The sequence below is a fragment of the Suricata suricatta genome, chromosome 10 (genome assembly GCF_006229205.1).
Source record: "Suricata suricatta isolate VVHF042 chromosome 10, meerkat_22Aug2017_6uvM2_HiC, whole genome shotgun sequence".
NCBI lineage: Eukaryota > Metazoa > Chordata > Mammalia > Carnivora > Herpestidae > Suricata > Suricata suricatta.
In genome coordinates, this window is record NC_043709.1 from 80,994,600 (window position 1) to 81,018,977 (window position 24,378).

General features: G+C 36.3%; 2 protein-coding genes and 1 long non-coding RNA gene across 5 annotated transcripts in view; 2 read left to right on the top strand and 1 right to left on the bottom strand.

The window, feature by feature from the left end:
• KRAS (KRAS proto-oncogene, GTPase) overlaps positions 1–6,520 on the top strand; it is a 33,954-nt gene extending 27,434 nt beyond the window's left edge. For both annotated transcript variants that reach the window (XM_029953272.1, XM_029953271.1), the window contains one exon: positions 2,109–6,520. In XM_029953272.1, the coding sequence (XP_029809132.1) occupies positions 2,109–2,225 (117 nt within the window). In that variant the 3' untranslated portion in view covers positions 2,226–6,520. The remainder of the gene's footprint in view (positions 1–2,108) is intronic.
• A 241-nt stretch (positions 6,521–6,761) lies between these two features.
• On the bottom strand, positions 6,762–14,094 carry ETFRF1 (electron transfer flavoprotein regulatory factor 1). 2 transcript variants are annotated; one of them, XM_029953274.1, is made up of 3 exons: positions 13,978–14,094; positions 7,775–7,863; positions 6,762–7,695 (listed from the first exon to the last, which is right to left on the bottom strand). In XM_029953274.1, the coding sequence occupies exons 2-3, from the start codon at positions 7,823–7,825 to the stop codon at positions 7,474–7,476; spliced, it is 273 nt and encodes a 90-aa protein (XP_029809134.1). In that variant the 5' UTR covers positions 7,826–7,863; positions 13,978–14,094; the 3' UTR covers positions 6,762–7,473. The 2 variants fall into 2 exon arrangements, with proteins under 2 accessions (XP_029809134.1, XP_029809133.1); XM_029953273.1 differs by having other exon boundaries at positions 13,982–14,093.
• A 123-nt stretch (positions 14,095–14,217) lies between these two features.
• Positions 14,218–24,378, top strand: part of LOC115303754 — a 30,768-nt gene continuing 20,607 nt past the window's right edge. Inside the window, exons 1-2 of the long non-coding RNA XR_003914224.1 lie at positions 14,218–14,260; positions 17,864–17,881. This is a non-coding gene — a long non-coding RNA (uncharacterized LOC115303754). The remainder of the gene's footprint in view (positions 14,261–17,863; positions 17,882–24,378) is intronic.

Sequence of the window (24,378 nt, forward strand, 5' to 3'; positions counted from 1 at the left end):
TATATATATATATATATATATATATATATATATATATATATAACCTTGATTGTATTGCTGATAAATTATATTTTATCACTTTTCCTCTCCTTTGTGTTGTGCTAGTAATGAGTGATTTCAGAAAGTGGGGAACATCATTGAGTGCAATTTGGGGGTCTTATTGAGGACTTTTTTCACTGCTGTTCATGTAATAATTCTGGTGGGTTTTTTTGTTTGTTTAATTTTTATTTTAGAGAGCCGGGAAAGAGGGGCAGAGGGAGAATCTAAATCAGGCTCTACACTCAGCATGGAGCTGAATGTGGGACTCAGTCCGGCTCTTGAGCTGAAATCAAGAGGTGGTAGCTCAACATACTAAGCCACTCAGGTTTCCCTATTCTGGTTTTCATTCTGCAACTACTTATTTAAACCTTGAGCAAGCCTCTCATTCCTGCTCTGTGTTTAATTTTTTTTTTTAATTTTATTTATTTTGAGAGAGTGTGTGTGTAAGGGAGGGACAGAGAGGGAGAGAGAAAATCCCAAGCAGGCTCCACATTGTCAACACAGAGCTTTATGTAGGGCTTGATCCCACAAACTGTGAGATCATGACCTGAGCCGAAATTCAGTCAGACACTCATGTGACCAAGTCACCCAGATGCCCCTGTGTTTACTTCTTTAAAAAAATGATATTTTTCTTTTAGATCTGTTATGAAAATGAGTTAAATGTAACTTAAATGAAAATGGCCTGCATTAATTTTACAATTTTGAAATATTGATTGTAGAAGATTTTAGAGGAGAAATATATCACTGATAAATTTTAAAAATTTTAATTTATTTTCAAGATAATATAACTTAATGTGTTTATATGAATATTCAACAGAAGTGGTTAAAATAAATAAAAATTCAGTTTTTATTGTTCTTAAAGTGGCTTGATTTATTCAACTTTATTTGCTGGGTATCTGTTCCTAGGACTCCCTCTAGTGTCTCTATTTGAAAGCATCAGTAGGTTAACAGCTTTTTTGAAAAGAATTACTACTCACAGATTTTAAAATTCATAGAGGATCGTACTTTTCTCTTTACTTTTTAATTTTGCTTTTATGTTTGTTTTTTAATGGGGTCATGACAGGAATTGACTTCTATAATTGTGTAATTCGGTATTTCAAGGTCAAAATCTTGCTACCACTTTCAGAGTGCCATTTTTCACTTTATGAATTATTAGGTTGAAAATTACCCTACTTGAAATCACTTTCAGCATTATTTATTTATATACCTTGCTTTGATTAGGAATAGATGTCCCAAAATGACCAAATGCAAATTTCTTTGACGATACAGCATTTGGCTATATATGGTAAACTTTTGAATATGTAATATATTAAACAGAAACTAAAACAACAATAAAAGAGAATCTCCTCCAAATTGGTAACTACACCACCATTTAAGTGATTTAGGTCATTTGTCTACAAGTCAGAGGTATTACATTTTTCACAGTATTGTGTCTTATCTTTGGGGTCACTTTCAATATCTTTCTTATATAACCTGTATAATATGAATTGAAATTGATGCCTTAATATAATTTCAAAACCGTAAGTATATTTGAATATTGTTTATTTCTTGGGAATTATTTAAATCTAATGGATTTAAGTAAGTATTGAACTCATAACTCAAATATTGTTACTGTCAGTACTTACGAAAGTAGTATATACTTGCATGGCTTATATCTAACATCTAGAAACTGAGGGATAATTAAGTGTAAATGCATATTCACACACATAAAAACACGTGCACAAAAGCACTTTGATTTGGTAACAAAGTGTGTCAATATGGAAAAATGAGTAGCAAAGTAAGTTCTGGGAAAAGGTATTTGCTAGCTTATGTAAGATTGTGTACCATTGATTTTCTTTGCCTTTTGTGAAAAATCAGTTTTCCTATTTATAATATTGATGAAATATTCATGAAGAAAACATTTAAGAATCCTCAAATTCTGATATATATTCAGTTGCTTAAAGAGAAATGTAAAGTGTCCTTATTCATTCTCAGTATTAGTGTCTCCAGTAGTAATATATCCTTTCTGTTATCTTTATACCTCAATCCATCGTATATATTCACAATTTAATACTTGTTATGTGTTTCAGGGTGTTGACGATGCCTTCTATACATTAGTTCGAGAAATTCGAAAACATAAAGAAAAGATGAGCAAAGATGGTAAAAAGAAGAAAAAGAAGTCAAAGACAAAGTGTATAATTATGTAAATACAATTTGTACTTTTTTCTTAAGGCATACTTAAGTAAAAGTGGTAATTTTTGTACATTACACTAAATTATTAGCATTTGTTTTAGCATTACCTAATTTCCTGCTCCATCCAAACTGTTAGCTTTTATCTTGAATGCTTATTTTAAATGACAGTGGAAACTTTTTTTCCTCTAAGTGCCAGTATTCCCTAATTTTGGTTTTTGAACTAGCAATGCCTGTGAAAAAGAAACTGAATGAACACCTGAGATTTCTGTCTTGGGGTTTTTGGTGCATGCGTTTGGTTACTTCCTATTTTTCTTACCAATTGTGAACTTTGGTGTGAAACAAATTAATGAAGCTTTCGAATCATCCCTATTCTGTGTTTTATCTAGTCACATATATGAATTAATTACTAATTATAACTTCAGTTGAGATTTCATGATTGATTTTACTGAAACATTGAGGGAACATGAATTTATGGGCTTCTTATAGATTCATCTTGTAGGTATAACGTCTTATAGTTTCAGTCACCCTTAATGAATGTAAAGTTACACTGTTCATAAAGGTTTTCTCCATCTTTACACTGCTGTTTGTCACAGTCATGCTTCCCAAAATATTATATTTTTTCTATAAAAATGGAAAAAAATGGAAAAAAATACAAGGCAATGGAAAATGTTAAAAGGCATTTACTTTCCATATTAGATAAATTCCTACAATACTCTAGCTTTTCCTGCTAAAGCAGACCCAGTATGTGAAGAGGATTATAGCAACCATTTTGGGGCTATATTTACATGCTACTAAATTTTTGTAATAATTGAAAAAATTTTAACATGTATAAAAAATTCCCATAGGAATTAAATATAGTCTCCCTGTGTCAGATTGCTCTTTCTTAGTGTAACTTTAAATCTTTTCTTGAACTTCAGTCTTAGAAAATAGTTTTAGTTCTGGTAGTGACATTAAATATTATTTGGGCCATTTAGCTTTACTAGATGTTAAAGAGACCAATGCTACAAGGTCAGGCCTTGTGTAAACCTTTGAGCTTCATTAAGAGTTTCATGATACGGACCGACCGCATCCCTGGGGCCTCCCAGTGTGGTCATGGGTGGTCAAAAGCGGGGGCTAGGAGAGTTTGAATAAGACACATTCTCACTATGTGGTGGTCCTGCTGACAGACCGGGAACATCACTTTTGCTTAAAAAACAACAGCAAAACTTTTTAAAAACATTATTTTAAATGAGATTTTGGGATGGAGATGGCAAGACTTTAACTTTTTTTTAAACAATGAAGTGAAAAAGTTTCAGAAGCTCTAGTATTGGCTAGTTCTCATCACTGGCTAAAGTAACATTTCATAAACATTTGACAAGTATGGTCCATATCTAAGAATATATAATGCTTAAAGAATAAATTAATAACATGATTCTTTCAATGCATTTAAGATTTTTAAATATCTGAAGCGAGATGGTGTGTTGAGGTGAAAATATCTGGACTAGGAGGAAGGTGACTTAGATTCTAGTTACACGTCTTTTACAATTCAATTTTGGGCAAATCACTGTCCATTTCTTCATGTTAAAAGAAGTCATCTCAGAGGCTATAGCTAGCATTATAGCTATGTGATTTACATTCAGTTTACATAAGGATATACCTATTTGTCAATCTCAGCACAATCTGTAACTTTTTACCTGTGTTATCTTCAGTGCCAGTCTTAGGCAAAGTTGTGCAAGAGGTGAAGTTTATTTTTGAGTATCTGTTCTCCAGTATCGGTATCAGGACTCTCCCCCACATTAGTGTCATGTTGCCTGCCTACCCTTCTACATGCCCCATGACTTGATGCTTTCCTTTTAATCCTTCTAATTCTTCTAACCTCAAGATTTATTGCTGCTTTGGATATCTCTGTGAAGGCTTCCCATCAAGTCACATTAGTCAGGCTCAACATAATCTGACATACTATAGTGAGATTGAACCTAATAGCTAATTTTTAGGTGGTAGCTATATAGCAATTTAACTTTGATCCTTTTGAACATCATCCCTTTGCTACCTGATCCATTAGTGTCTAAATAGGACTTTTCATACCTGCTATGAGTAGACAGAACCCTATCTGGTGGAAGAATTTAATAAAGGTAGTACTGAAAGATTTCCTTAGATAACCTAAAATTAGAACTAGCCCTGGTAACAGTGATACATTCCATTATTTTGATAAGCAAAATCTTCTTACAATGAAAAATACCTTAAAATTTAATGCACGAAGATTACTTTTTAGCAGAATTCATTTATTCAACAAATATTTGAGTGCCTACTAGATGCCAGGTACTACACAAGGCACTGGGGATATTACGGTATCCCCAAAAAGGGACCTAATCCCTATCCTTAAGTAGTGCTCATATTTTAGAGTGGTCTGTAATACCTTGGAGAGGCATTTGGCACATGACCCAAAGATAACATAATGCATATTTTAGTTTTGCAAAGAAGGGATATGGTCTCTAAGGTTTTTTCCAGTTCTAAGATAAGTGTTTTGCTCGATTGCAGTAAAGTTGTTCAATCAAGCTACTCTATATAAATCACTTTACTTCATCATTTTAAAGGAGTAAACTTGACTATAGTTTTTTATTTGGGATAACTATGTGATTCTCTTGGGACAACTAATAGTACATATTAAATCATATATCAGATAATAACATTAAAATTCCCAAGTGTGTATTATTCTAGTTGGTCTCTTTGTGTAACAATTAAAAATAGACTTAAAATTAAATAATTGAATTTTAAAAGTTTTATTTATCTGGGTATGAATAACCAGATGCCTGAACTAATTCACAGAAAAGGAAATTTCTGTGTAAAAAATCAGTCCAGTTTCTGAAATGCTGTGCTAAATAAGACTTTATAGTACTTCCTCTTGTTTCTACACAAGAGAAAGAAATGGCCATGCTTCAGGAATTGCAGTGCATAACTGAGGGATTTTTTAGGACTCTTGAATTTTTTGATGTAGCTGGGCAACTTTTTTTAGGCAGTGGTAATTATCCTTTATTATGTGAATTTTGAATGGTTTGACAAAAGGTTTGTTTTTGTAGAGATTTTAAAAGGGGAGCCATAATCCTAGAATAAATTTATGTAATTATTACGGCCTTAAAGATAAAAACCCTTGTTGAAGTTGAAAAAATTTGCTAAATTACATAGTCTTAGACATTAACATGTTTGTGGAAGAATGTAGCAGAAGTATGTAGTATAATTTCAGTGAACATTTCCAATTAGGAATTCTAGGTTCTATTTTAACTGAGTCACACTGCATAGGAATTTAGAACCTAACTTCTAGGTTATCAAAATCTTTGCCACCATTGCACAATTTTGTCTTAGTATATATAGACTTTGTGAGGCATGTTCAGTTGCAGTTTGCACAAGTTCATCTCATTTGTATTCCAGTGATTTTTTTTCCTTTTTTTCTAAACAATTTTTTTCTAAACAATATACACACATTGTTTTTTTGGTAGGCAAAAAAAACCTGTCATTTCCATTGTCAAAAAATAATTTCTTGGTAACTCTGTATTAATGGGGTTTTTTTTTAAACCCCATCAGTTACTTTAAAACTGAATTTATATTTAATAATTTCTGTGTTAGTATTGGGTAGCATGAAATCTGCATTGCGAAATTGAATAGCATACAACTGGTAGCTGTAAATTCTTTCAGAAAATGAAAATGATTTCTTCCTAAAGATGTATTTACATGAGTTCTTGAATAGTCATAACTAGGTTAATCATTGTTTTTGTTTAATAGTTTTAAGTGCCTGTTTGGGATGATGATAGGCAATTTATATGAATTTAGGAAAAAACAAAAGTTTTCACTTGCAGAAATGTCAATTACAGAGGGTGCCCTCCCCATAGAGCTAAATGGGTTATGTAATGTTTTATCCAAAAGTTTCCAATTCCACTGTCTTGTGTTTTCATGTTGAAAATACTTTTGCATTTTTCCTTTGAGTGCCAATTTCTTACTAGTACTATTTCTTAATGTAACATGTTTACCTGGAATGTATTTTAACTATTTTTGTATAGTGTAAACTGAAACATGCACATTTTGTACATTGTGCTTTTTTTTGTGGGACATATGCAGTGTGATCCAGTTGTTTTCCATCATTTGGTTGCGCTGACCTAGGAATGTTGGTCATATCAAACATTAAATTTAAAAATGACCACTCTTTTAATTAAAATTAACTTTTAAATGTTTATAGGAGTATGTGCTGTGAAGTGATCTGAAATTTGTAATATTTTTGTCATGAACTGTACTGCTCCTAATTATTGTAATGTAATAAAAATAGCTATGGTGACTATGATAGTGTGTACTTCTTGATGGCATTTGAAACGTTTGCCTCACAGTTGATACGGAATAGTTTATAAGCCACAGACACTATAGTGTATTAGTGAACCTTTTGCAGCTTATAGGTGAGATATACTTTATTTGTGAAAGGTGTTATAAACATTTGTAAAGGTCTTAAGTGTTTACTTAAAACCATGCTAGATTTAGGTCCATTACCATGTTAATGCATTTAGAAGTAGATGCAAAACAGAACTGCCTTTATGATGAAAGAATAGAATAACATTCTTTATTACTTTTTATCAGTAATTGATATACAACAGGTGACTTGTTTTAAGAACCAATGAGAACCAGCAGCAAAATTAAATGGAAGATATTAAATAGGTATGTATGTAATGCCAATCAATGGCAGCCTACCTCAAGATCAGAAATAATCCTACTCCATACACATGTGATTTCTGTAACTATACTTAGATCATTGCCAGGTGCTATCTGCTTTGTAGTGACTCTTGAAAGTGTGCTGTTAATTAAGTGCCAAATAGGGTAAAAAATAAGGTGATATTCCTTAAAAGTTAAGGCGGATTAATGTGAGAAATTATTTTGTTTAGTTAAATGTGTATTAAGTGGCATTCTCTTGTCAGTAAAATGGAGAACTGGGCTAAGAATAATTGGCAAAAACTTACTAAGTTAAAATTATTTCAAGTGCACTATATTTTCATTCAAAATGGGTGCTCATTAATTTTTAATTGGTAGTTGGCTGTACTGCTAAATTTTTATAAAAATTAAGCATAAAAGGTTGCTGATAAAGCTCTCTGTGACTAGAAATTGAAACCTACTTCATTTCAATAAGACAGCGCAGGTATTTTTTACATAACCTGTATATCTTGCCATTTTAATGTACAATTATTTTTATCGTATCTGGTATACAGAAATAGCTGACACTGAATTTCAGTCAAATTATAGTAATCGTAATCAGTTAGATTTGTTGTTATCTGTATAATAGCGTTGTTTCATTGCTCTGTATTTCCTAAGAAAGTATAAGGCTTCTAGCTCTTTCATTACAAATTCGCCCCGTTCAATAAGTTCTTTGATCTTCTCTGGGTCCTTCACATCTTTGTTTTTAAGGAAAACATTCTTCAGACGCCTTTTAAAATAGTCTGCTCCTTTTGGATAGTCTCGTCCAAGATACAGCAGCTTAAAAAAGAAAAATTACATATTTCTAAACAATATGTATCTCAATAACATGTATAAAACTGGCAACATAAGTACTTACATTTTTATAAAGGTTCAGTACATCTCCTCTTAAAGAATTGGCCATTTTCATTTATTATGAAAAGTATCCGCCTTTATACATTAACATACCTAAAGAAAAAAATTTTTTGTAAATAACTGCATTGTAGTCTCTTTTAGAATCAAAGCAGAATGCTTGTACATGTTGGGAATATGATAACTTTTTGTTTTTCATTCAGCTTTTTGAGCACTTTTATGTTCCAGGCACTGACATAGCTATGAAATGTCAGATAAGATATGTGTTCTACAGAACAAAGATCTCTTGGGGGAAATGTAAGAAGAGGATTTTCCTATGAAGGAAAAAGGATGAGAGAGAAAATGACTTGTCAAAGATGGATATGTAGGTGTACCTCCTTTTATACAGAGTGAAATGAATATTTAAATCCCAGCTGCATAACGTTACACAAATTACTTAACCTTTCTGAGCCTCAGTTTCCATACCGTCGAAAGACTGTCTATGTTGCTCTCAAGGCAAGGCCAAGTATGTCTGGAGGACATGGAGGAGGTCTGATCATATCTAGGAGGGTGCTGTCCTAAGAGAGGTTGAAGAGTAGAAGCTGAGTGTGGGAGTCAAGGTTCTCGACTAATGGTGGATGGGCAGGAAGAGTGGTGGTAAAGAGGCCAGTTGAGGCTAGTTGAGCAACCCTGGCAGGTACGTATGTGAGAAGCAAGCCACATCCAGTGAAGTAGACTGTGCTGCTCTGTGTGTAACTTGTTACTGCTATTAGGGAAAGGTGGCTCCTTAAAGGCAACATGATTGCCTAAACATAGAAAATAATCCCAGTACTTGTTATGGTTGTGGGGATTAAACTGTAAAATTCCTAACACCTTAAGCATTTAGTTCATAATAGGCCCAAAGTAAATGTTCATGTCATTTGTAACCTTCCTTAAAATTGAGTCCTATTTTTCCAGTGACCTAAAAAAACTTTCATACTTTATGTCCCTCATTAGCAGAATTATTTTGAAGTTATTTCAGTCTTGCAGTAAAGTTGCAACATAATACTAGTACCATTTTTCCTGAACAAGATTTTGAGAGTAAGAATATATAGAAATTGAGATTGAGAGAATGTTGCTAACATACGTTAGTGTAAATCCTTTACAGTGCCATTCAAAGGAAATACAATCCAAGACACCTATGTGATTTTACATTTTCTAGTAGCCCATATTAAAAAATAAAACAGGGGCACCTGGGTGGCTCAGTTAAGCATCTGACTTTGGCTCAGGTCTCATGATCTCATAGTTTGTGGGGTTGGGCCCTGCATCTGGCTGTCTGCTGTCAGCAAAGAGCCTGCTTCTGATCTTCTGTCTCCGTCTCTGTCTGCCCCTCCCCCTTTCATATTCTCTCTGTCTCTCTCTAATAAAAACTTTAAAAAATTAAAGTGGAATTATTTTAATAATATATTTTGTTTATGCCCAAAATATTATTTCCATGTGTCATGTTAGCTACACTTCAAGTGCTATTGGTGTGGCTTAGTTGCAACCATATTGGACAGCACAGCTTCAGAGTACATTTCCTGTGAACAAGGGGATTTTCCTGCAGGACAGTACAACTCTCAGAACGAGGAAACGGATGCTGCTACATTACGACTGAAATCCACAACCCCTTCATGTTTGGCAGTCATTCCAAAGGTACCCTATTTTAAGGTCCAAACATTACACACTGAATTTAGTTTTCATATCTCTTAACCTTTCAATCTGAAACAGATCCTCAGGGTTTCCTTGACTTCTATGAACTTCATACTTGTGAAGATCACAAGCTATTTATTTTGTAGAATAGCTGGAGACTACCACAGAAATGTTTAAAATGCTCAGAAATAACAGAGTAGCCTGAGAATGTGAGCAAGGGGCTGGAGAACAGGAGGGATCAGAAGGTAGGAGGAAATCCTTGGGGATGGAGATGTTAATGATTGTGATTGTGATGATTGTATAGATACATCAAATTTATCAAACTATTAACATTTTAAAGTATAACTTACTGTATGTCAATTATACCTTAGTAAAACTTTTAAAAAATTGGTGTAAATATGCTGGCAAAATGTTAGGAATAGAGCTAGGAGGTAGTGAAATAGACATGGAAACAGATCTATCTAAACCACAAGGCTTCTAGTTAGGGTAGGTGGTTCAACTGGCCAGCAGTCAAGTTGCATAAAACCTGGCATGCCTCTCTGCTGTGAGAGCCCTGAGTGTAAGCACTTACTTTAAATTTCTTTATTTGTGTGTGTGTGTGTGTGTGTGTGTGTGTGTGTGTGTGTGTGTGTGAGAGAGAGAGAGAGAGAGAGGGAGAGAGAGGGAGGGAGGGAGGGAGGGGGAGACGCCATCTGAAGCAGGCTCCAGGCTCTGAGCTGTTGGCACAGAGCCTGACACAGGGCTTGAACTCAGAACCGTGAGATCATGACCTGAGCCAAAGTTGGATGCTTAACCAAGTGAGCCACCCAGGTGCCCCCCAAAATATAAGGTTTGAAAAAGTTTTAAGTATGGCAGCTAAAGGAAAACCTTTTCATTTCTTGCTGAAGTTCATAAATCTAATTCTCTGGCTTCTCTTTCTTAAGGGGATAAAACCACATAGGAACAAACATTTCCATTTTAATACTTCTGTAATTCCCCTCTTCACTAGTAGTTTTTGAGCTAATTCACACAGCAAACATACAGTGCAGCAGAACAATTCTTTTTCTCTTTGAGCTTTCTTGCAATTTTGTCTTTCTCCAAATTGCTTTTTCTGCTTTTGTCTGAATTGCTTCTGAGCTTTCCTCCGAAGTCTAGTAATCCTTCTCTGTCCATTTTTGTAAGTGAAAGGACAAAAATAGCTTTTTAAAAGATTTGTATACATGGTTGCAACTGATAGACTCTGAGCTTCACTTAGGATGATCTGAGTGGGTCATTGTTGGGGAGCTTCTGAAGTCAAAGTGTTAGATCATTCCTCCTGGGCTAGACAGATTCCCCAGAGAAGAAACTTCCAATTTGCTGAGGATTTGCCTATTCAGTCTTTTTTTTTTTTAATATTTTATTTATTTTTGAGACAGAGAGATACAGAGCATGAGCAGGGAGGGGCAGAGAGAGAGGGAGACACAGAATCTGAAGCAGGGCCCAGGCTCTAAGCTGTCAGCACAGTGCCCAATGCGGGGCTCAAACCCAGGAACCGTGAGATGGTGACCTGAGCTTAAGTCAGAGGCTTAACCGGCTGAGCCACGCAGGCGCCCCGCCTACTCAGTCTTAAGTGGAAGAAGAATGGGGACCTTCAACAGTATGTACACCAAATTTGCTTAATTTCTGTTTCCAGTGTGATTGTCGTACTTAGTATATCTGAAGACACCTGTGTACAGAATAGTATTATTTTGTCAAATAAACCTCCATCCTTCTGTAAGGAGTGGGAGGTGTGGTCCCTCCAGAGGTGTTTCTCAAAGAGCTTTCACTTAATCGGTTTGATTTACTTCATTCCTCATTTCCAATTCCATTGGCCGTTTTGAAAATTATGCAGTATAAATCAGGCTCTTCTGGTGTGTTGAGTCACATTCATTCAACTGGTTTGCAGCTTCCAAAATTTTACTGTTGTCATCTTCTCTCTTCTCTCTCATTTTTCCAATTTATTTTTTATATCCCTTTACTGAAGATTTAGTGGAGTTTTGGAAGGTAATGAAATTAGATGGGTATATTTAATCTATCATATTAATATGTAATTCCAATTTTAAAACTTTTTCTTTTTTTTTTTTTTTGCTGAGAGCCAATTTCCAGTATGGTTTAATCTTACTGAAGAATGGCTCTTCAGAACCCTGCGCTTTAAAAATGATTCTAAGTCTACATAGACATACAAACTGCAAGCAATAGATTTTTTAATTTTCTGGCAAGGAGCACAGCTTTAACTCACAATTTGTCATTTGTAAAAACTTGTAGAAATATGGACTAAATTGACTTGTTAGTTTACAAATTATACATAATAAAGGATTTACCCGGCAAAAAACGTAGCCAGATTAGGGTAAAATTGTCTCATTCTTTGATACGTTAACTTACAGGAATTAAGGCAGTTAATCATTATTATTTTGTGTTGACTGTTAGGCATTTGAGTAGCCACTTGGAGAAAGAGGTCTCCCTGGGTTCACAACTGGTGAAGTTGAAGTGCAGCAGGGACCAGGGGCTGCTGCTTAACCGTGAAGTCATGGAGATTACTGCTCTTTGTGAAGAGCCAAACTTCTAGGGACTGAGAGAAGTGCCCTACCATTCTGAGAATATGTGTGGTAGGCAAGGGGAAGAAGGTACAATCCTCACTGATGGGTTTTTTCCAGTAACTGTGGACTGAGGAGTTCAGATTTAACCAACTCCACTCCTGGGTTAACTAAGAATTGTCATTTTACTGGTCACCAAAGCTGTTGTTAATCACTCTTCCTCATGAAGTTCAGATGGCTATAAAAGCTGAAGGAAAACTGGCAAAGAACAGCAGTGTGATATTACTATTTACAAGGTTCTGTTAGATTTGACTCAAACAGCTGAAACGCATTTCACCAAACTAAGCCTAAAAAGCTTCACGTAGAAAACTTTAATGCCAGTACCAAAGGATATGCTATCACAGAGGTAGGTGGCAAGAAGATTTTTGCCCCCTAAGATTGGTATTTGGCTTGGATAAGCCCCACCTAGAAGCCAGATTATAGAAGTGAGCTGAAGAGAGCTGTTTCTGTATATGTTCAGAATGGGTGGATATTACACCTGTCTGAAGGCAAAGAAGAGAGAACAGGAAATCGCCCTTACACTTAGGCAACTTGCAAGAGAAATCTGAGACAAACCAAGCTCACCGGTATAATCTTTTATAGCACAGCGACCCCTAGAACAGTCTACTGTGTTCTCACACATCCAGAGCAATTCCTCCCCCCTAGGAAGGAGGTGGCCTAGAGTGAATGCTTGAGCAAGTCGTCTCCCTTAGAGGCCTACCATTTTAAGGTAATTTGGGATTACCACTAACACCTCCTTAGGCCCATCAACCCTAATTGAATTGACTGAGATTTTATAGCATAAACATTAGTAGTTTGACTGAAACACTAAAACAAAAGCTTACTTTCCTATCAAATGCCTTCATAACTCTATATGAAGTCGACATTAAGATGTTTTGAAACTAACTACGGGGCTTGGGGATGGAATGTCATAATTTAAAAGCGGATTTTTGTTAAAATGGTAATAATAAGACCTCAACCCATAGGACTAACTCAGTAATACTTATTTACTAATACATTTAATCAATGAAGCTGTAGGAGAGAGAGCATTACAATTCAGAGTTAAGAAATGGTGCCAACGATTTAAAAGTATTCCGGGGCGCCTGGGTGGCTCAGTCGGTGAAGCGTCCGGCTTCGGCTCAGGTCATGATCTCACGGTTTGTGGGTTCAAGCCCAGCGTCGAGCTCTGTGCTGACAGCTCAGAGCCTGGAGCCTGCTTCGGAATCTGTGTCTCCCTCTCTCTCTGACCCTCCCCACTCATGCTGCCTCTGTCTCTCTCAACATAAATAAAAACTTTAAAAAATATATTCCATGTTTTGTCACGCTAAAATAGGGCCCTAAAGTCAGAACTGGGCGAAAATTTGGCTGGAGCTTGATTTCTTAATCACAAAATTTCTTCTAGTTTCCCCGTGGGTGTAAATTGATAATGTTTCTTCATATTGGGAAGGGACTAAAATTCTGAAGATTGTGCTACTGGCTAGTACAATGAGCCTGTGACCTTGGGCGAGTAACTTAATGAGACTTTCTGGGAGTCAGCGACCTTTAACGGTAAGAAATATTTTATCCAGGATTTGCTTCAAATAATTTCCACTTCTTGTTTAGAGCTGCTCTTAGGAAAATCGGCATATACATGACTTGCACAGAAAGTAAACTGAACCATGTGCAGAGGAAGGTCATTAATTTTAAAATAACCCTCTTGGAACTAATTTATTTACTTCTCTAAATTGAGCCCTATCCCCACCCAGCCCACCTGGGTGTCAGCCACCTAACCCAGTGGCGTAGCCGGTGGCTCCCTTCCTTCTAGAAACCCTCACGGAAAGATCTGCCTCAAAACACTCCTGGGAAACTGTGAGGAAGAGAGACTGTCCATGTCGGAAGACGTTCTGAAACCCTTTGCTACACCCGGTAGTCCCTGCCCAGAGCATACTTCACGGCCTCCAGACCCCAGGATCTGAAAAACAGAATAAAACGCCCCGGTGGCCGCACTCACGCACTTTCCGGCATTCCACAGCCGTAAGAGCCCCCGACCACTTCGACTCCAGGCTCGGTCAACCGCGAGCAGGGCGTGTTGGGGGCAGCCAGTCAGAGAAGGGGGCGGGGAGCCGCCCGGAAGAACCCCAGTGCGATTGCGCAGACCCCTTCGCGAGGATTTGCGCTCTTGCCCTAGGGCGCAGGTGGGCGGGGCTTGTCGTCCTAGCTACCCGGGAGCGTTTGTCCTCACAACTCTAAACTCAGATTTGGCCCACTACCGAGTTTGTGCTTCCTGCAGCATGGTGAGCTGGGGAAGTGGTGGAGGGGCGAGCAGTGATTCACCGTGTTAAATGATATAATAGGAGCATGTCGTATTTTAGAGGGGAGCCGGTTGGTTTAAAGAACCCCTATTTCTGTGGGGAATCTGCCTTCTGATCCGTGGCCTTTCCGTTCAGAAGAGGGACAGATGAAAGACCCAAACCGGTTTCGGCAAACAGGGCATGGCCACTGCGGTCAGATGGTGTCCTAATCTGGCATTGTTGTTGCTAAGTTTAAGAATTGATTTCAACCTGGTAATTTCCAATAAGTATAGACGTTTCCATTAAATAGCTATTTTTTTTATTGGCAGCTTAGCAAAAATCTATTTTTGTGCCTCCTCGGTAGTAAATTAAAAGCTATAGCAATTTATTCTTCTTTGAAAAGTTATTTTATGCGATCTGTTGTGGAAATATGAATTGTTTTGTGATGCAAGTTACTCAGCTTCCTTGATATTAAGTACAATAAAGCTTCTTGTTTTATTTTAATGCACTCCTCAGGTGTCATGTCTTTTCCAAGAACGGAGACCAACCCTGTCGCTATGAGATTAACTTTTACCCCATTTTCTTAAATGGGACTTCCATCTTCTATGGTTAAAACTAAAGGAAGTAGAAAATGTAATTAGTTAATTATTTAATTCATTAATTAAGGAGAAATACAGATTACATTCTGTGTTTGAAACTAGGCTACAAGTCAAGGATCTTAAAGTGAATATTGCAACCCCTCCCTGCAATGGGAGACAGGCTAAACTAATAATACAGGTTTTTAACTGTAGCAATTAAAATATCTACCATGGAGTAAGATTAATTGGAAATGATGAAATTGAGGTGGGGAAAGACAAAGAAAGGGAAGAACAATTCTTTTCAAAGTGTATTTTAAAGTATGAATATGAGTTTCCAGAATTGATGGAAAGAAATAGGAGTAGAGAACATTCATGTCTGGAATACCAGGAAATAAATGACTGGATTTTAAACTGACTTAAAACTGGTGAAAAATTGAGGGAAGAATAAGCCCTTAATTTATTTTCTAATGGAACATAAATTTCATCCCTCTAGCAGGGTTTCTCAAAATGTCCCTGGAACATTTACTTTTACCACATCTGGAATACTTGTTAAGATACAGAGTCCAGAAATAGACTGGACTCCAAGTCTACTGTATTAGTTTCCTAGGGCTGCCAGGTAAAACAAAGTAGCTTAAACAATAGAAAATTGTTTCACAATTCTGGAGGCTGATAAATCTAATATCACGGTGTTTCCAGGGTTTTACTCCCTCTGCAGTTGCCGGAAAGGGATCTGTTTAGACCTCTTTCCTAGCTCTGATAGTTCCTTGGCAACATACCCCCATTCTTTATATGGTGTTCTTTGTGTGTGCATGTCTGTATCCAAATTTCTCCTTCTTATAAGTATACCAGTCATATTGGATTAAAGGTCATTCTATTCCATTATAATCTTACCTTAATTTAACTAATTATATCAACAACAATCCTAATTTCAAATAAGCTAAAAAATGGAGGTACTGGGAGATAGGACTTCAACATATAAATTTTGTGGGGATGCAATTCAGTCCTTAATATCTACTGAATTATAATGGGGACGGGGGAGTGTGTACACTTTTACTGAAGGAATATGCATTTTTAAAATAATCATCCAGGTGACTTTTATGCCCTCTGAATTTTGAGAACTATGGTTGACCCCTGAATAACAATGGTCCACTTTGAATGCGGGAATTCATTTATAGGCAGATTTTTTCCCCATAAATATAGTACAGCAATGTTACTGTACTTTTTTATGATTTCCTTAACATTTCTTTTCTCTAGCTTATTGTAAGAATACAGTATGTATAAATATAATATACAAAATATGTGTTAACTGTGTTATCAGTATGTCTTACAGTCAACAATAGGCAATTAGTAGTTAAGGTTAGTGGAGTCAAAAGTTATATGTGGATTTTTGACTGCATCGGGGTCATCATCCCTAATCCTTGTGTTATTCAGGGTCCACTGTACTATATTACATGATTGTCACAGTCTGGAGTTCTCTCTTGTCCAGCAAGATAGTGGACACAGAATTGAATACAAAAAAGGCTAATGTCCAGGAGGAGACAGGAGCCCCGAAGAAGGGTTTTCGTCTCCGTATTTATTGAGCGCACAACATCTTACACACATGATGAACGTGAAGAAAATAATCAGATAGTAATCATTAACTTGAGTGATTAAGAAGCAAAGAGTCTGGGGAGCAAGTGGAGTTTGTGATCAAAGCACAATAGTATATTGGTGTCAGATGGAAAGTAATTTCCTGCAAGTGATAAAACAAGTTACTTGTGATCCCATTACACTATCTCCCTAGCTAACCTTGGCGCTTTTGCCCTGTGGTGGTGGCTTTCTGCCCTAAGGTTTTTTCTAACCCATTTATGTAAATAGAACCTATTTCCCCAGACATGTTGCTCTTTTTATGATTTGTAGGAGGGGTTAGGATAAGTACTAATCCCAATTCTGCTTCATATTAAAAGCACTAATAAGAGATGATAATTTGCTCATCTTAAAATATGGCTACTTGGGAACAGGAGAAATACTGTTTGCATATTCTGCTGTATAGTAGTTATTTCAAGATGAAAGTGTATTAACTATTAATTGATAGTATAAAAAATATAGAACCCAACTGTAAAAATTATATGAGAGCAAAGGCTCTACCATTCTGCTTTATAGCAATCTCTGGTGTCCCAGAGCACCTTGTATGCAAATAAAATCTTAAATATCTGTTGAATGAATTAATGTACTTTCCAAGAAGATAAAATCTGCTTCATGTGAATTTTAACATTTATATTTAATACAGTGATAATCTTATACCTTGAACCCATAATTTCTCCTGTGTATATCTTCAGATGTGGAAAGTGTATAATCATATAGTCACATGATCTCTTATAGATTCCTTATCAAAAACTTAATGGACACATGAGCTTAATCAGGAAATTACAAGTAGTGTTATTCAATCACTTGTAATGATAATGCTAGTGGTAAATATTTATTGAAATACTGTGCTTTCCAAAATAGTTTCCGAAAAATAGATCTGCATTAAGACACAGTGCTGAACAGAATCATTTTATCATAGATTTGCTTGCTTTAAATAACTGATTTTCTTTCTATAAATTTAGCAATCTAATTACAGAAAGATTATTTATGAGATCATTTCCACACTTTCAAACTTGACATCAGTACCAGTACTTAATCATTTATTGTTCTTTGGAACCTTTAAACTAGCACTTTCCTGACTGCTACTCTGTGTAGGGGTAAGTCCTGTCATTCTGCATAGATGATGGAGTGATTGTCATAAGAAAGAGTGTAAGATTTAAAGAGTGAATGATTTAAAAAAGATGTTTCAGTGTGTGAACTACTTTAGTTTTCCTACACCTGCTTGTCTATTTTTTTTAAAAGACATTATTTGGAGATAATATTAGATTTACATGAAAGTTGCAAAGATGGTACAGTTTCCTTATGCTTTCCTAATTTTCACATTTTACATAATCTTGGTACTTTTTAAAAAATATCTGAGTTTTAAAGAATTTATCAATCCTTTTGTTTTTCCAACTTTCAGGGTCCCAAAGCAAAAAAGGTAGGTAGAAATTATTTTCTCAAAATAGTTTTATAAGCACTGAACAGAAATTTTAAACATTTTCTAGTTAGTTTTATCACGGTTTATAGGGTTTACTAAGCTTACTTTGTAGATATTAGTGATATTTAAATTATGGGTAATTCTTTACAAAACAGTACATATTTCGCACTTAACATAAAAAGATACTCTAGTTTTACAAAAACTTAAAAATAGTTTTTAGTTTTTACATGTATCTAAATTTGGGGCTTTTTATTAGTTGTGCTCTAGAAAATGTTAGATTAGGAACCCCTTTTTATTCCAGATAAACACAAAAATTTAGTTACAAAACTTTAAAAGTGGACCCTAAGATAATAAGTCTTTAAATGAATTGTATAGTAATGCATACTTGATTTTCTTTTGTACTTTGTAGAAATTTGAATTTAATTAGGGATGTCTAGAATTCCTTTTTCTCTTTTTCACTGACTGGATTTATACTTTAGTTTCATTTTTTTTAAATTAAATTATTTATTTTGAGAGAGACAGAGACAGTGCAAGTGGGGGAGGGACACAAAGGGAGGGAGAGAGAGATTCCCAAGCAGGCTCTGTGCTGTCAGCGCAGAGCCTGATGTGGGGGCTCGAACCCATGAAACTGTGAGATGGTGACCTGAGCCAAAACCAAGAGTAGGATGCTTAACTGACTCAGGCACCCAGGCCCCCCCAGTAGATTTATACTTTAAAAGAGATGATAGGGGCACCTGGGTGGCTCAGTCGGTTAGGCCTCTGACTTCGGCTCAGGTCAGATCTCACGTTCGTGGGTTCGAGCCCCGCATCAGGCTCTGTGCTGACAGCTAGCTCAGAGCCTGGGGTCTGCTTCCAGTTCTGTGTCTCCTTCTCTCTCTAACCCCCCCCCCCATGCTGTCTCTCTCTGTATCAAAAATAAAATAAAACATCAAAAAAAATTAAAAAAAAAGATGATAATCTCTTGACTGGCAAGCTGGATTTAGCCTCTAAGCATGTTTTGTTTAACCTGAAAAGTTTTTTTTTAATTAGTTCCCAAATTATTTTTAGACAAAAATGTGATTTCTCCCTATTCTTCAAAAATTGAAATCCTGGTAACATATCCACCTATTCTTGAAAAATTGAAATCTAGGACAGTTGGCTAGACTGAGCAGTAGCACCCCCTTTTGTAGAAATGCATAGACTCTCCAGATTTCCATAGTCCTGACTATGACCAAACTCAGATTATTCAGGTTACTTTATTAACCTGCCTGATCCCAGTAGGGATTTGGGATTGGAATGCCAGCTTTAAGGTATATCTCAAAAATCACTTCCCTAAAATTTTCTACTATTCTTTCTTGCAGAATCAGTTATTCTGTGTTCTCATAGCACATGCATTTGTACATACGTCAACCCTAACCTTTATGTCATTTTATTGTAAGAATTTATAATTGTGAACCGTGCAGGGTCAGGACCATGTCCTTCATTTTTATGTTCATAGTGTTTAGCTCAGTGCCTGGCACATAGAAGATACTGAATCAATATTTGTCTGATGAATATGTGAAACCCCATTTACCCTGCCACCATTTAGAAACACCTCAGGCTTTGACTATTTAAAGATAATGCTTGTCTAAATGTGTATATTCAATATTTATACAATTAGGCATTTCTTCAAGAGATACTGTTGGGTGCCTTTGTGTTTGCTTCTCTCAGTCACTTGCCTTCAGTCACTTGGATATTGTTTTAAGGACTCTGGATATAACTGAACAAAATTTATGAAGGCTCAAGACACATTCTCATCAAAATATTCTGGAAGACTACAATTATTTGTCTGTAATAGTTCATTGGTTTGCGTGTGTTTTCATTTTTGGCTTTAGATTGTGAAATCTTGGAGGCCTTGTTTTCAATCTGAAAACCCATTGTTCTAAATGATTTGGTGCTTAATTATGTATGCATGGGTGCTACATAAATACTACTGTCTTCTTTTATTCAGAATGTTATATCACTTAGAGAATTGTGATAGTAAGCCTGTGAAATTTGAGACCAAATTCAAGGAGTAAATCACTCCCTTTTTATTTATTCCATTCTTAAAGATTGTGGTTTGGGGGATGAATTGAGTCTGTAAGTACAGTTAATAAAACATTGAAAGATATATTTTATTCTCTGTTTTGTCACAGATTTTTAAGGGAAAAGTAAGATAGGCACATGGTACAAAATTAAAATAGCATAAAAACTGGAAAATTTCCTCTTACTCAAGATTAGAAGAACTATTGCATGTTTTTTCATAAATTGTCTTAGCATTAAGGAATATACACACATCCCTCTTCTCCCTGCAGGTGAGAGCATCCTGCACCTTCTATTTATCACCTAATGATACTATATTTAATATATTCTAGGATACTCATCTTTTTACACGTTAGTAAAATTGAGATGTAGGCATATCATCTTACAATCACCATAGTCTTGGATTGACATCCATTTCTTCTAGAGAGGATGTTTACTTCTGTCAGTCACGTGAGCTTACTCACAACCTGATACTTTAAATTCTCTGCTTGTGAGTTTTTGGACACACTAATGGTATGAGTCAGACAACAAATCCACATGAATTGGGTTGTGGCTTAAATTTTCAGGGATTTTTTTTCTCTTTCTATTCATTTTCAGGATTGAGATCTGCAAGTTTTCTTGCTGTATCTTTTTGTGTTGTGAGTTCATTTCTCTTTACTCATATCCAGCTTTAAATAGTCATCTCCTGTTAGACTTCCACCTTGGGCCTTCCCTTTTTTGGTAGTAATAATATAAAGGTACATCTTACATCAAATGGCATCATAGTTTGGGTGGAATAAGTGTGTCTTTGGAAACTTTGTTTTAGCACATCAAGATAATGTCACTTCTTTTCATAGCTGCATCATGTTTCATTGAAAGTATTTACTCTGATTTTTATATTGTCCCTATTTTTTGCTACCACAAACAAGGTAGGAATGAAGACCTTTATATATAAGGCCTTGTAGAAATATGAAAGAATACGTATTTCATTGATTTAGCAGTGTTCTAAACATTAAGAGAACAGTAGCAAGAGAGAGTCTCTGATCTCATGAAGCTTATATTTTTTTTAGTCCAGCTTTATTGAGATATGATTGATATATAACATTGTGTACATTTAAGGCATACAACATAATGACTTGATACACTTACATATTGTGAAATTGATTACCAAACTGAGGTTAATTACATATCTGTCACCTCATGTAATTACCATTTTGTGTGTGTGTGTGTGTGTGTGTGTGTGTGTGTGTGTGTGTTGTGAAGACATTTAAGACCAACTGTCTTAACTCCTTTCAAATATACAATACAGTATTGTATTAACTGTAGTTGCCATGCTGTATAGTTGATCTTCAGAACTTACTCATATCTAGAAGTTTATACTCTTTGACAAATATTTGCCCATTTCCCCCATGGCCTAACCCCTGGAAATCACCAATTTATTCTATTTCTATAGAATATATAGTTTTTTAAGATTCCACATGCAAGTGAGAGCATACAGTGATTGTCTCTGACTTATTTCCTTTAGCATAATACCCTTATTTCTCTATTTTGTCACAAATAGCAAAATTTTCTTCTTTTAATGGCTGAATAGTATTCCATTTACATATATTTATCCATTCATCTCTTGATGGACACTTAGGTTATTTCCATGTCTTACAGTACACATGGGGATGCAGATATCTTTTTGAGATAGTGGTTTCATTTTCTAAAGTTTACATTCTGTCTGGGGAGGGAAATTGAAGCAATAATATAATATTGGGACACCTGCGTGGCTCAGCTGGCTAAGTGTTTGATTTCTGCTCAGGTCATGATCTTGTGGTTCATGAGTTCGAGCTCCATGGTGGGCTCTCTACTGACTTCTCAGAGCCTAGGGCCCGCTTCACATTCTGTGTCTCCCTTTCTCTCCTCCCTTTCCCCATCTTGCTCATTTGGTGTCTCTCTCTCAAAAATAAATATTTTTTTAAAAAAAGAAGGAGGGGTGCCTGGGTGGCTCAGTCGGTTAAGTGTCTGACTTCGGCTAAGGTCATGATCTCATGGTTCGTGGGTTCGAGCCCCGCATCAGGCTCTGTGCTGACAGCTAGCTCAGAGCCTGGGGCCTGTCGTCAGATCCTGTGACTCCTTCTCTCTCTGACCCTCCCCTGCTCATGTGCTCTCTCTCTCTCAAAAATAAATAAAAACAGTAAAAAAATTTTTATAAATAAAGAAGGAAATAAAGAAATAATAGAATATCAGGCAGCTTTAAAATACAGAAAACCAAGAAAGGAATCAGTAAGAAATGTGGGGCAGAGGATAGTGGTGATGCTATTTCATACAGGATGTTAAGGAAATAAAATTTAAGAGACCTAGATGAAATAAGGGAGTTAGTCAATAATTATCTAGGGGATAAGCATTCTGGAAAGAAGAGATAGTTATTGCAAAAATAGCCGATGGTGAAATGTTTGGGTTTTATTCTGAGTATGGTGGATAGCCTGAGAAAGTTGTAAACAGAAGAATGACATGATCTGATTAACATTTTTTTCATATAGTTTATTGTCAAGTTGGTTTCCATATAACACCCAGTGCTCTTCCCCAAAAGTGCCTTCCTCCATGACCATCATCCCCTTCTCCTTTCCTCCTCCTCCTTCAGCCCTCAGTTCATTATCAGTATTCAAGAGTCTCTTGTGATTTGCCTCCCTCCCTCTCCCTACCTCTTTTTCCTCCTTCTCCTCCCCATGGTCCTCGGTTAGATTTCTCCTGTTAGACCTATGAGTGCAAACATATGGTATCTGTCCTTCTTCGCCTGACTTATTTCACTTAGCATGGCACCCCCAAGGTCCATCCACTTTGCTACAAATGGCCAGAATTCATTCTTCCTCATTGCCATGTAGTACTCCATTGTATAGATAAACCACATCTTCTTGATCCATTCATCAGTTGATGGACATTTAGGCTCTTCCTATGATTTGGCTATTGTTGACAGTGCTGCTATGAACATTGGGGTACATGTGGTCCTATGCATCAGCACCTCTGTATCCCTTGGGAAATACCTAGCAGTACCACTGCTGGGTCATAGGGGAGTTCTACTGATAGTTTTTTGAGGAATCTTCACACTGTTTTCCAGAGCAACTGTACCAGTTTACATTCCCACCAACAGTGTAGGAGGGGGCCTGTTTCTCCACATCCTCGTCAGTATCTATAGTCTCCTGATTTGTTCATTTTAGCCACTCTGAATGGCGTGAGGTTGTATCTCACTGTGGTTTTGATTTGTATTTCCCTGATGATGAGTGAGGCTGAGCATCGTTTCATGTGTCTGTTGGCCATCTGGATGTCCTCTTTGGAGAAGTGTCTATTCATGTCTTCTGCCCATTTCTTTACTGGATTAACATTTTTAAAGAAGGGGAAACTTCACTGTAGGGAAGCAAGAGTAGAAGCCGGAGGACCAGTTATGAAGCTACTGCAACAGTCTAGGTCAGAAGTCTTTTCACTGAAATTAACCTATTTCTACAGGTAAAAAGTACTCTCAGAGATACACAAAGGTTTTCTAAGGATGCCAGGACACAGATAGTTTTATGGAAGTCAATTTCCAGATCATCAACTTCCATATTTCCCCTTTCCTGGGAAAGATCTACTATTCTGAAGTCCCCCCTTTTCACAGTTACCCTTTTGCTTTACAAAACAAAAGCATATCTAAATTTCAGTGGTTCACTGCCCCAGGGCCTGGGCTCTGAAACTAAGGGACAATTCAAATATTGATGTTGGCAAAGCTCTCTCTAATCAAGCTACCAAGGGACTTTTTGTCCTTTGTTCTTTGTGGCGAAATGAGACATTAGAGGTATTGAGATATTCTGATTTTCTTATATATTGTCGTCTTGAATTGTGAAACTGGTAATAATTTTTAGTGACAATGCCCATGAGATTATCATGATATGATGATGCAAGAAACCCTCTCGCAATGTTATTTATTTATTTGTTATTATTTTTTAATATTTTATTTTTTGAGAGACAAAAAGAGACAGAATGAGGGCCGGGGAGGGGCAGAGAGAGAGGGAGACATAGAATCCAAAGCAGGCTCCAGGCTCTGCTGTTAGCACAGAGCTTCATATGGGGCTTGAACCCACAGATACAGGATTATGACCTATGCTGAAGTTGGATGCCCAAACGACTGAGTGACCCAGGTGCCCTGTAATTTATTGATAAACACCTAGACTCCAAAAATAATAATTTTTTAAATGAAGACAGATTCAGGGTATCAATAAAAATGTAAATACACTTACTATTTTTACATAGACCCGAAATATACTTGTGAAACTACATAAACTAGAATTATTCATTGCATTGTCAGAGTGGCTAAAATGAACAAATCAAGAGACTATAGATGCTGGCGAGGGTGTGGAAAGACGGGCACCCTCCTACACTGTTGGTGGGAATGTAAACTGGTGTAGCCACTCTGGAAAACAGTGTGGAGGTTTCTCAAAAAACTATCCATAGAACTCCCTTAT